The 13,813-nt window shown below is 42.9% G+C and overlaps 1 protein-coding gene across 3 annotated transcripts in view; it reads left to right on the forward strand.

Annotated features, from left to right (window-relative positions):
• The window catches only part of ETV1 (ETS variant transcription factor 1), a 95,825-nt gene that overhangs the window by 75,124 nt on the left and 6,888 nt on the right, over positions 1-13,813 (forward strand). For all 3 annotated transcript variants that reach the window (XM_056518909.1, XM_056518911.1, XM_056518910.1), the window contains 4 exons: positions 5,930-5,998; positions 6,108-6,176; positions 10,664-10,833; positions 13,388-13,489. In XM_056518909.1, the coding sequence (XP_056374884.1) occupies positions 5,930-5,998; positions 6,108-6,176; positions 10,664-10,833; positions 13,388-13,489 (410 nt within the window). The remainder of the gene's footprint in view (positions 1-5,929; positions 5,999-6,107; positions 6,177-10,663; positions 10,834-13,387; positions 13,490-13,813) is intronic.

Raw genomic sequence — 13,813 nt, forward strand, 5'->3', positions numbered from 1 at the left:
TCGATTAAAAAAATCTTAATCCTTCCAGTACTTATCAGCTGCTGTATTATCCACAGGAAATTCTTTGCTTTTTGAATTTCCTTTTTGATCACAGTGCTCTCTGCGGACACCTCTGTCCATGTCAGGAACTGTCCAGAGCAGGATAGGTTTGCTATGGAGATTTTCTCTTACTCTAGACAGTTCCTGAAATGGACAGAGGCGTCAGCAGAGAGCACTGTGGTTAGACAGAAAGGAAATTCAAAAAGAAAAGAACTTCCTGTTGAGCATACAGCAGCTGAAAATACTGAATGAATTAAGATTTTTAAATAGAAGTAATTTACAAATCTCTATTACTTTCTGGCACCGGTTGATTGAAAAATAAATGTTTTCCAGCAGAGCACCTCTAAAAGAGAACTTTGTTGAGTAAAATTGAAAAGGTTTTGATTCTAGAACCTAATTTAGATTAAAAAAAAAAAACAGTTTATGAGAATGTATTTAGACCAGTGTTTTAATCCTCCTCCCTCCTTCATGACTCGCGGATGAATTTCAACCAAAACTGTGCAATACCCAATTTCCCCTGTGGGAGTGCTGCAGGTGAATTGTACACTTACTGCTAGCTTCCCCCAGAGATTACAACAGTCTAGTAGTTTGGAATCTGGTATTTCAAGTACCCTATTAGAGTCGATTCCCCATTTAGGACCCTTACATATTAGTTAAAAAGTTTTTGGCATGCCCATGGAGGCCCAATGATTTCAACAGAAACGGTGTAATACCTTAAGGAGAACTCCAGCCAGAAATAACTCATCCCCTATCCACAGGAATAGGAAATAAGTAGCTGAACGTGGGGGGGGGGGGGGGGGGTCCAACCCCGGAATCCCAGGTTCTCCGGAATAGGACCTGGCTCTCAGTGAGGTGCACATGCGGTAGAGGGCACTCTCTCCATTCATTTCTATCGATCGGGCATTATCGGTGTTCCCATAAAAATGGAAGGAGCGGGTGCCTACCGGTAGAAGACACACACTCCTTACTGAGAGCTGCATCCTGTTCCCCGATCCCATTCCGGCGATCACGGGGGTTTCCAGCTTTGGTACCATCCCCTCTCCCCCAATCAGCCACTTATCCCCTTTTCTGTGGATAGGGGATAAGTTTATTTTGGCCTTAGTTTTAGTACTTTTAGTAAATACACCGAGATTAATGGTGGAACATCACAAGCAAGGCAGAAGGGAGTGGAAGGAGGTGCTGGGGAGTTTGGTAGACAACAACCGTTTCTCGCCGCTAGCGGCGAGAAACGGTCGTTGTCTACCAAACTCCCCCGCAGCTCCTTCCACTCCATTCTTCCCTGCTTGTGATTTACCGCCATTAAAGGGGTATTCCAGGCGAAAACTTTTTTTTATATATCAACTGGCTCCGGAAAGTTAAACAGATTTGTAAATTACTTCTATTAAAAAATCTTAATCCTTCCAATAGTTATTAGCTTCTGAAGTCGAGTTGTTGTTTTCTGTCTAACTGCTCTCTGATGACTCACGTCCCGGGAGCTGTGCAGTTCCTATGGGGATATTCTCCCATCATGCACAGCTCCCGGGACGTGACATCATCATTGAGCAGTTAGACAGAAAACTTCAGAAGCTAATAACTATTGGAAGGATTAAGATTTTTTAATAGAAGTAATTTACAAATCTGTTTAACTTTCCGGAGCCAGTGGATATATATAAAAAAAAAAAAGGTTTTGCCTGGAATACCCCTTTAATCTTGGGGTATTAATCTCAGATGAATCTTTAGCTGATTTTTAGGGAACGTTTCTTTGAAGGAATGTTATTAAGAGGATTGTCAGAAGTGGATGACCCCCTTTAAGGAGTACTATTGTGCAGGACATCTCATCTCCTATCCAAAGCATAGAGGATAAGTATCTGATCACTGGGACCCCTCCCGCAATCTCCTACCCCGCCTCTCCCCAGGAACGGGACGTAAAAACCGCGGCACTGAGCGGCGGCCAACATGCACCCTCCAGGTATCTCCATGAGATACAGCATTCAGCTATCTACAGCTCTCTCATAGAGATACATAAAGGAGGGGGGCTGTCGGCGGACGATTCATGTAGGGCGACACGCTCCATTGTCAGGGAGAGCTGGGGTCCTGTGCAGGAGATTACCGGGGATTCCAGCGTTCGGACCCACCTTGATTAGACACCTATGTCCTATCCTTTTGGATAGGGGATACATTTTTCTTCACCATAGTACTCCTTTAAAGGAGTACTATGACTAAGGACTGTTAACGGTCTGAAACGCGTCAGTGGACGTGGGTTTTTAACCCACCAGAGCACTGTTTGTCTTTTTTGTTCAATTTTGGATTTCTTTTTAATATGTACCATTAAAGGTTAAATTTTATCCACTGTGGAGCTGGAGTTCCCTCTTCCCCATTTCTCCTACTTGGAACAACTCCTTTAAAGGGGTACTCCGGTGAGAAACAATTTTTATTAAATGACAACTGCAGCACAATATACACTTATCCCCTATCTGCAAGATAGGGGATAAGTGTTTGATCTCGGGGGGTCCGACCGCTGGGACCCCCCTCGATCTCCCTAACGGGGCGCCGGCATTAGCGCTCATAGTGAGCGCTGAAGGCGCGTAGCGTCGACCTAGAGGTCGACGGTGACGCCCCGTCTCCTCCCCGTCCCAATAAAGTTCTATGGGCAGACGGGGAGGCAGGAACACTGCCTCCCCGCCTCTCCCATAGAGATGTATGGAGGGGGCGTGCCGGCCGCAACGTCATGCTGCGGCTGGCACGCCCCCTGCATGGGAGAGCCGCAGCCCCATACAGGAGATCACAGGGGGTCCCAGCGGTCAGACCCCCCGCAATCAAACACTTATCCCCTATCCTGTGGATAGGGGATAAGTGTTAATTACGCTGGAGATGTCCTTTAAATCAACTGATGCCAGAAAGTTAAACAGATTTGTAAATTACTTCTGTTTAAAAATCTTAATCCTTCCAGTACTTATCAGCTGTTGAATACTACAGAGGAAATTCTTTTCTTTTTGGATTTCTTTTCTGTCTGTCCACAGTGCTTTCTGCTGACACCTCTGTCCATGTCAGGAACTGGGAGAAAATCCCCATAGCAAACATATGCTGCTCTGGACAGTTCCTAAAATGGACAGAGGTGTCAGCAGAGAGCACTGTGGTCAGACAGAAAAGAAATCCAAATAGAAAAGAATTTCCTCTATAGTATTTACCAGCTAATATGTTCTGGAAGGATTAAGATTTAATAGAAGACATTTACAAATCTGTTTAACTTTTTGGCACCAGTTGATTTAAAAAAAACACCTCTGTCCATATCAGGAACTGTCCAGAGCAGCATATGGGGATTTGCTCCTGTTCTGGACAGTTCCTGACATGGACAGTGGTGGCAGCAGAGAGCACTGTGGTCAGACAGAAAAGACATATAAAAAGAAAAGAACTTCCTGTGGAGCATACATTAGCTGATAAGTACCGGAAGGATTAAGATTTTTAAATAGAAGTAATTTACAAATCTGTTTAACTTTCTGGCACCAGTTGATTAAAAAAAAACATGTTTTTCAGTTTTTCACCGGAGTACCCCTTTAAGTGCGCTACATCTCCTTTTCTATTATGTAGCATCATAAGGCTATTATTGTTAGAGTGCCGGCTCAATGTTTACCGAGTGTAAACATGGTAATCTTCTGTAAGAACATCATATCCTCTGCCCAAGTCCAAATTTGCTCTAAAAAAAAAAGTTTTAAAGAAGGTAGAGGAAGAACAAAAGCAGCTTGTGCCCGTGTCGATGGGAAGAGAGTGCACCGTCATTATCCCCGTGATGGGTTTTTGTTGCTTTATTCATACATAAAATTGAAACCTTAGACAAGTGCGTAAAGCAATCCACAACGACGCGACCGGGGGACAGATATGTCAGTGCGTTTCCGAATGATGTTTTGTGTCGATGGCTTTTAATAGACTTTGGGATGTTCGCTGCTCGTGTTGCCCCTTTAAGACCTTCATGTGGGCCGAGGCTAAGCATAGAGTGTTGCACAATAGAATTAGTCCATAAAAATACATTGAGCTGAGTGACGGTTGCGAGTACATGTAGGACTCTGCTTAGACCTTACTTTCTAAGGTCAGGAGTATTTTCAGACGTACATCATTTTCTAGTCATACATTGTAAAATGTCGAAAAGGAATTTTTTTTTTGGCTCATACTGGATTAATGAGGCGAGCCTATAGATAGGTTCAGGGTACGCATCAAGACCTTTCTCTCTTTAAAGGGGTGAAAAAAATATTTTTTTTTTAAATCAACCAGTTCCAGAAAGTTAAACCGATTTGTAAATTACTTCTATTTAAAAATCTTAACCCTTCCAGTACTTATCAGCTGCTGTATGCTCTGCAGAAAGTTGTGTAGTTCTTTCCAGTCTGACCACAGTGCTCTCTGCTGACACCTCTGTCCGTAGGAGAAAATCCCCATAGCAAACCTCTCCCGCTCTGGACAGTTCCTGACATGGACATAGGTGTCAGCAGAGAGCACTGTGGTCAGACTGGAAAGAACTACACAACTTTCTGCGGAGCATACAGCAGCTGATAAGTACTGGAAGGGTTAAGATTTTTAAATACAAGTAATTTACAAATCTGTTTAACTTTCTGGCACCAGTTGATTTAAAAAAAAAAAATTGTTTTCCAACGGAGTACCCCTTTAAGGCTCCATATGCAATTTTGGTGGTCTCCTCGAGGATAGACTTCACCCCTGTAGTCCAGTGACAAAGGCCTCTCAGCTAGCCAGTACTTTCTTCTGTAATGAAAAACTAGGCCCTATGACATTCCCATAGACTGGCAGTGCACACGTACATATGCAAACGGGTGGTATGTGACCCCTATTTTTGTAATAATAATACATTTTTGTTATAATAATTATTATTATTATTTATTTTTATAAAGGGAAAACACTGACACCTCTCGTGTATCTTCTGGATAGGTGATAAGTACTGTATGTGATTGGTGGGGGCCTCCAGATATTTATCCCTATCCATGAGTGGTGTTGGTGCCCCCCACCCTCCCTTATTATTATTATTATTATTATTATACCACAAAAATGATATAATAAAAAAAAAATCTAACCTTTTTTTTATTTTTTATCTAATATAACAAATGTGGTGGAATTTTAAAAATAAATTGATAAATTATAAAAATAAAAAAAATAGATAAAGTTATAATTATTTTCTTCATTTTCTACATTCTTCATAAAAGTGTTAATTTTATATCATTTGACTTTTTAAATGATATACCATAAAATGAATAAATAAACATTTTGACACCTTTTATGGTTAAAATTTCCAAAATAAATAAAATAAATATATAACAAATTTTTGGGGCTATTTAATAAAAAAATTAAAAAAATCTATATATATTTTTTTCTATTTATGTCTTTAACTTGCGCAGCATTTTGACAACTTATCAACGTTTGCAGCCTAAAGTTCCGTCACAAAAAAAAAATGATTAAAATGAAACAATAAAAATAACTAAATAGTAATTTGATACTTTTCGGCATAGACGTTGAGCTTTGAAATAAGGTAATTAATCAGAGTAGATGAGGCCGATGTGAATGGCGGTAGTTTTTAAGGGGATGGGGTGGGGATACTAAGTGCTATTTAAAGTAAAGTGTGATTGCCAGAGGAGCTGACCTTTACCAAGGTTGATTATGCAGGAAGTTTGAGTTGAAGTGACTGTGTTAGATAAAATCAATGTTCTTCATATTCTGGTTGGGTTTTGCCGTGCCACGTGCGTGCGTCTGGGAGAAGGCTAACCATGTGTTGACAGTTTTCCTTTCGCTGCGGCGTGCGTCCCTTTCTGTTACTCTTCTGTCTGCGGCCTGTCTCATTGATAACCTGCACGCTTTCAGCTCCAGACACTTCTGTGATCAGCATTGCCTTGTTTTTTTTTCCCCTCCTTTACAGAAGTGCCTAGCTGCCATTCCATTTTCATGAGGCAAGAAGCTTTCCTGGCACATCCCAATGGGACAGAAGGTATTTTATTCTACAGCTGTTTTTATTTATTTATACGCCGCTCCGCGCCATGGCAACCGCGTATCGGTTTTCAACTCACGATTGACCTTTTATGTATTTGATGTTTCAGGCTGTATGTTCGAGAAGGGTCCTCGACAGTTTTATGATGACACATGCGTGGTCCCGGAGAAATTTGATGGTATGTGTTCGGAATATAGATTTTATTTATTTATTTATTTATTATTTTATTTTTATATTGTACTGAATTCTGCTTCATCTTCTATGATCAGGTTAAAAAAATAAAATAAAATGCATAGGCACTAGTGATTGTAAAATGTGATCACAATAGGCGAATACTACGCTTGCTGCTCCTCCTGGGTGGGTCCGAAAAATCCCTAGTGTTGCATTAAAGAAAACAGGATGTGAACTTGGCCCAGGTCAAGTGCTAAAGGGGTGTTTCAGGAAAAAACTTTTTTTTTAATATATATATATATATATATATATATATATATTAGAATAAAGTGTCCCGCAGCACTCCAGTAGTGATCAAAATAGGTTTATTACCTCAAGGTAAGATACAACGTTTCGACCGTCACCACAGTCTTTTTCAAGCATATATATATATCAACTGGCTCCAGAAAGTTAAACAGATTTGTAAATTACTTCTATTAAAAAATCTTAATCGTTCCAATAATTATCAGCTGCTGAAGTTGAGTTGTTCTTTTCTGTCTGGCAACAGTGCTCTCTGCTGACATCTCTGCTTGTCTCGGGAACTGCACGGAGTAGACGAGGTTTCCTAGGGGGATTTGCTTCTACTCTGGACAGTTCCCGAGACAGGTGTCATCAGAGAGCACTTAGACAGAAAAGAACAACTCAACTTCAGCAGCTCATAAGTACTGAAAGGATTAAGATTTTTTAATAGAAGTAATTTACAAATCTGTTTAACTTTCAGGAGCCAGTTGATATATAAAAAAAAATGTTTTTTTCCTGGAATACCCCTTTAATATCTTCTGTGCATACGAAAAACTTCAGCGTGCAGCTGCCTGAAGACAGACAGGGGAGTTGCAATCAGCGACAGCTGTTTCAAGCGTCACCACGTGTGGTGACGCTTGAAACGGCTGTCGCTGATGGCAACTCCCCTTTACTAGAGACTGTAAAGTTTTTTCCTGGATAACCCCTTTAGGTTGGTCAAAGCTGTTGGCTAAACAGCTACTTCTTCTGCCCACCTACCCCCATACACTTGTACACTCAGCTTGGTTGAGTGTGCTTGTGTTTTAGATGGAATAAGTTGCTACCAAACAACTTTATCTCCCCCTGAGAACAATACAGTTGGACATGTATGAATCCTACTGCCCCGTTCTTCTCTTCCCCTGACATTTTCCATCCGACGAGAACCTGGACAACCTCATACACATTAGATGATCATCCAGTTCTACCACAGGCAGCATGAAATAAGGGAGCAGGGTTCTAAAGCACTATAATTTACCCTCTTGAACGTTTCATAGAACTCATAGCCTAAATAAGCCGCAATGACCCGGTTAAGTCATCATGGGGTCATGGGGTGTGGTGTTCCCTGCCCTGCCAGCCCTGAGTAATGCAATTCTTCCTATTTTTGTATGGGAATAGATGCATCACTTTGCCGTTGGGGCAGATAGCTGCTTCCGGGAACCGCCCCCTTGACTGTTTAACTGCTCCCCACCTGCTTTATTAAAGGAGTACTCCGCCCCTAGATCGCTGAGGTCCTGCCACTGGGGACCCCCACGATCTCGGCTGCGGCACCTCAGACATCCACGGGGCGCACTTTACTCAGTGCCAGATGACTGGCGGTGCGGGGCGGAGGCTTGAGACGTCACGGTCACGCCCCGCTCGTGATGTCACGACCATGCCCCCTCAATGCAAGTCTATGGGAGGGGGCGTCACGCCCCCTCCCATAGACTTGCATTGAGGGAGCGTGGCCGTAACATCACGAGCCGGGTGCGGCCATGACGTCACCAGCCTCCGGCGCTGCACCCAACACTCTAAACAAATGCCGGGTGCAGCAGAGGGGATCGCGGGGGTCCCCAGCGGTGGGACCCCTGTGATCAGACATCTTATCATAGTACCCCTTTTAAAGGGGTTCTCCACTGCCCTGCCTTCCGGAGCTCGGCTCTCAGCGTCCGGAAGTTTATTACTCCGAACGCTGTGTGCGGGCTTCCGTGTTTGAGGCCGCCCCCTCGTGATGTCACACCCGCCCCCTCGTGACGTCACGCCCACCCCCCTCATGACGTCACGCCCGCCCCCTCAACGAAAGTCTATGGGAAGGGGGCGCGACCGATGTCATCAGTCGCGCCCCCTTCCCATAGACTTTCGTTGAGGGGGCGGGCGTGACGTCACGAGGGGGCGGGCGTGATGTCACGAGGGGGCAGCCTCGAACACGGAAGCCCGCACACAGCGTTCGGAGTAATAAACTTCCGGACGCTGCAAGCCGAGCTCCGGAAGGCAGGGCAGTGGAGAACCCCTTTAAACTATGATATCTCTGACACACCCGAGCGTTTTAGAGTAAATCCTAGTGTTCCCTGACCCTGCTCCCTGCACCTGTTTCACGCTTCCCTTGTTTTGTGCAGCACAAATCAGCTGACTGGTTCCCTTTAAGAAAGAATTTGCTTAAAAGCAGCCGTGCAATTAGCTGGAATGAAGAGGCCAGAGATGTAACCCAGCGCATTGTTACTGACTGACGCACGCGGTTTTGCATATTTATCGTACAAATCATGTACTTATGGATAAGCAAAGAAAAACATTCTGGGCTTTTGTGTCCTGAGCGTATATCATTTATATTATTATTATTGTCAGAAACATCTGCAAAACCGCACGGCTGCTGCTTCAGTAACCGCCAGGACCGCAGCCAAACGGCAGCAACATTCCAGGCAGACTCTGTCCATTCTGTGAACGGCCGTACGGCCTTCATAACATTTGGCTAATTTAGGGATTTCAGATTAAAGGGGTTATCCAGGAAAAACTTTTTTTTATAAATATCAACTGGCTCCAGAAAGTTAAACAGATTTGTAAATGACTTCTATTAAAAAATCTTAATCCTTTCAGTACTTATGAGCTTCTGAAGTTAAGGTTGTTCTTTTCTGTCTAAGTGCTCTCTGATGACACGTGTCTCGGGAACCGCCCAGTTTAGAAGCAAATCCCCATAGCAAACCTCTTCTAAACTGGGCGGTTCCCGAGACGCGTGTCCTCAGAGAGCACTTAGACAGAAAAGAACAACCTTACCTTCAGAAGCTCATAAGTACTGAAAGGATTAAGATTTTTTAATAGAAGTCATTTACAAATCTGTTTAACTTTCTGGAGCCAGTTGATGTTTATTTAAAAAAAAAGTTTTTTTTCTGGATAACCCCTTTAAGGTAATACTACGTAACCAGAGGACCATGTACTGCAACACTGGACTCGAAGGGCCACCAACCTAAATTCAACTTTTTGACATACGTAACCAAAATGACCCCAATGAAAACATATGATCTCATATTTAAAGGGGTATTCCAGGAAAAAACTTTTCGTTTTATATCAACTGGCTCCAGAAAGTTAAACAGATTTGTAAATTACTTCTATTAAAAAATCTTAATCCTTCCAATAATTATCAGCTGCTGAAGACGAGTTGATCTTTTCTGTCTGGCAACAGTGCTCTCTGCTGACATCTCTGCTTGTCTCGGGAACTGCACAGAGTAGAAGAGGTTTGCTATGGTGATTTGCCTCTACTTTGGACAGTTCCCGAGACAGGTGTCATCAGAGAGCACTTAGACAAAAAAAAAAAGAACAACTCAACTTCAGCAGCTCATAAGTACTGAAAGAATTAAGATTTTTTTTAATTGAAGTAATTTACAAATCTGTCTAACTTTCTGGAGCCAGTTGATATATTTAAAAAATAAAATAAAAAAAAAAGGTTTTTCCTGGATAACCCCTTTAAAGGGGTACTCCGGTGGAAAACGAATGTTTTCAAATCAACTGGTGCCAGAAAGTTAAACAGATCTGTAAATAACTTCTATATAAAAAAAATCTTAATCCTTCCAATACTTATCAGCAGCTGTATGCTCCACAGGAAGTTGTGTAGTTCTTTCCAATCTGTCCACAGTGCTCTCTGCTGACACCTCTGTCCATGTCAGGAGCTGTCCAGAGCAGGAGAAAATCCCCATAGCAAACCTCTCCTGCTCTGGCCGGTTCCTGACCCGGACATAGGTGGCAGCAGAGAGCACTGTGGTCAGACTGGAAAGAACGACACAACTTCCTGTGGAGCATATAGAAGCTGATTAGTACTGGAAGGATTAAGATTTTTTTTATATAAAAGTAATTTAAAAATCTGTTTAACTTTCTGGCACCTTTCCCCCACCGGAGTACCCCTTTAAAGGGGTACTCCGCTACTCAACAAACAAACTGTTCCGAACGCTGGAGCTGGCGCCGGGAGCTCGTAACACCATAGCCCTGCCCCTGCTTGATGTCATGCCCCGCCCCCTCAATGCAAGTCTATGGGAGGGGGCGTGAAACGCCCCCTCCCATAGACTTGCATTGAGGGGGCGGGGCATGACATCATGAGGGCGGGCGGGGCTATGATGTCACGAGCTCCCGGCTCCAGCGTTTGGAACAGAGGAGTACCCCTTTAAGGAACTGTAATAATAATTCTGTCTTTTTTTTTTTTTTATAATTTTGCAGCTGATATTAAACAAGAGCCTGGACTGTACCGGGAAGGACCTACCTACCAGAGAAGAGGGTCACTCCAGTTATGGCAGTTCCTTGTTGCATTACTTGACGATCCGGCCAATTCCCATTTTATTGCCTGGACAGGTCGGGGGATGGAGTTCAAGCTCATCGAGCCCGAGGAGGTACGGGCATTGATATGGGTGTAACTATTGTTAGTGTTTCTCATGGACATCTAGGACCCATCAAGCCCAAGGCAGCCCAAAGACAGATCTGAAGAGTTACCCTTAAAGGGGTACTCCCGTGAAAACCTTTTTTTTTTTTTTTTTTTTAAATCAACTGGTGCCAGAAAGTTAACCATATTTGTAAATGACTTCTATTAAAAAAAATCTTAATCCTTCCAGTACTTATTAGCTGCTGAATACTACAGAGTAAAATTCTTTTCTTTTTGGAACACAGTGCTCTCTGCTGACATCACGAGCACAGTGCTCTCTGCTGACATCTCTGTCCATTTTAGGAACTGTCCAGAGCAGCATATGTTTGCTATGGGGATTTTTCTCCTACTCTGGACAGTTCCTAAAATGGACAGCAGAGGTCAGCAGAGAGCACTGTGCCCGTGATGTCAGCAGAGAGCTCTGTGTTCCAAAAAGAAAAGAATTTCCTCTTTAGTATTCAGCAGCTAATAAGTACTGGAAGGATTAAGATTTTTTTTTTTTTTTTTTTAATAGAAGTAATTTACAAATCTGTTTTAACTTCCTGGCACCAGTTGATTAAAAAGTTTTCCACCGGCGTACGCTCAGCGAGAAACGCGCTTGTCGTCTAACGCTAGACGGTACGTGCTCCATTCATTTCTGTGGAAGCGCCGATGAGGTCGGAGTGCTGGACTCTGGTCTCTTCGGAGCTTCAATAAAAATCAACGGAGTTCAGGCCGTCTACTGCACATGCTCCTCACACAGAGCCGGGTCCCGGTAAGATCGCGGGGGGGGAGGGGGGGTGATAAGTTCATTTTGCCTGCAGTACCCCTTTAAGCAGGGCTCTAGTCCTGCAAAAATGCATGGGAACCGAGTTCTTGCACTTTTTTCACTGCAGGAAGACTGTTTCCATTAGCAGAAGTCCTTTAGGACCAGCCCTTGAGTAGAATTTATTTTTTTCCCCCAGGACTTGACCTCTTTGCCCTTAAGAGGGGTACTTCGGTGGGAAACAAATTTATTTATTATTTTTTTTTTTTTAAATCAACTGGAGCCAGGAAGTTAAACAGATTTGTAAATTACCTCTATTAAAAAATCTTAATCCTTCCAGTACTTATCAGCTGCTGTACACTCCAGAGGAAGTTGTGTCGTTCTTTTTTGCCTGACCACAGTGCTCTCTGCTGACACCTCTGTCCGTGTCAGGAGCCTATATGACGGCACAGGCAGAGCCTATATGAGGGCACATGGCAGAGCAGGAGAGGTTTTGCTATGGGGATTTGCTCCTACTCTGGACAGTTCCTGACACAGACAGAGGTGGCAGCAGAGAGCACTGTGGTCAGGCAGAAAAGAACTCAACTTCCTCTGGAGCATACAGCAGCTGGTAAGTACTGGAAGGATTAAGATTTTGTAGCAATTTTGTAAAAGTAATTTACAAATCTGTTTAACTTTCTGGAGCCAGTTTATATGGAAAAAAATAAATAGTTTTCCACCGGAGTACCCCTTTAAGTCAACTATTGGTTATTCATATGCAACTTCATGACTGAGGTGGGAGAATATCGTAGAGGAATAAGGGTATTGCATTGTATATAATATCTTTACAAACTGACCTGTTCTATATGATGCAATATTAAAGGGGTACTCCGGTGGAAAACTTTTTTTTTTTTTTTAAATCAACTGGTGCCAGAAAGTTAAACAGATTTGCCAATGGCTGTCTGGGCATGCTGGTAGTTATAGTTTTGCAACATCTGGAGGGCCACAGTTTGGAGACCACTGCTCTACAGACAATAGGTAAAGAGATGTCCCATCAAAGGTCTAGTAAAAATGGCACTAAAACCATTTTATTTTGACTACATCTTTAGGAATGTGTAATGGGTTTCATTGTATACAGGGGTGTAGCTATAGGGGGTGCGGAGGTAGCAGTTGCATCGGGGCCCCTGGTGCCTAAGAGGGCCTTAAAGGGGTACTCCTGGAAAAGATTAACTTTTTGGCACCAGTTGATTTAAAAAATAAACAGATTTGTAAATTACTTCTATTTAAAAATCTTAATCCTTCCAGTACTTATCAGCTTCTGTATGTTGCACAGGAAGTTCTTTTCTTTTTACATTCCCTTTCTGCCTGACCAGAGTGCTCTCTGCTGACACCTCTGTCCATTTTAGGAACTGTCCAGAGTAGAAGCAAATCCCCATAGCAAACCCCTCCTGCTCTGGTCAGTTCCTAAAATGGACAGAGGTGTCAGCAGAGAGCACTGTGGTCAGACAGAAAGGAAATTCAGAAAGGAAAGAACTGCCTGTGCAACATATAGCAGCTGATAAGTACTGGAAGGATTACATTTTTTTTTAATAGAAGTAATTTACAAATCTGTTTAACTTTCTGGCACCCGTTGATTTAAAAAGTAATGTTTTTCAGAGGAGTACCCCTTTAAAACACATTTGACCCATAAGAGACCAGTATTAGAATTGGTCCACGGGGGCCCTTTCGCAGATTTTGCATCGGGGCCCAGAAGCTACAAGTCCCGCCTCTGATTGTATGGTTTGTGTCCTGTTTGTTATAGGTGGCACGGCGATGGGGTATACAGAAGAACCGACCCGCCATGAACTACGACAAGCTCAGTCGTTCACTGCGCTATTATTACGAGAAGGGAATTATGCAAAAGGTGAGACGCCATCTTGACTTCTTATAAGGGGTTGGTCATCATTTATGAGTACCTTAAAGTTCCTAAACATCTTCTGTACTTTCCCTTAGGCTGCATTCACGTCTCGTTTTTGCAATATGGTTCCCGTATCCGGTCTCAGTGAAAAAAAAACGTATTGCAAACCATATGTATAGACTACCGTATGCCAAGCGTAGCATCCGGTTGTGTAGGTTTTGCATCATTTACGGTTTTATCCTTTTTTTTCCCCGGTACACAAAACCGTAGTCTACTACCGTTTTATGTCCGGGTAAAAAAACGGATACAACCCCAATATTTTTTTTTTTT

The sequence above is a fragment of the Hyla sarda genome, chromosome 5 (assembly GCF_029499605.1).
Source record: "Hyla sarda isolate aHylSar1 chromosome 5, aHylSar1.hap1, whole genome shotgun sequence".
Taxonomy (NCBI): domain Eukaryota; kingdom Metazoa; phylum Chordata; class Amphibia; order Anura; family Hylidae; genus Hyla; species Hyla sarda.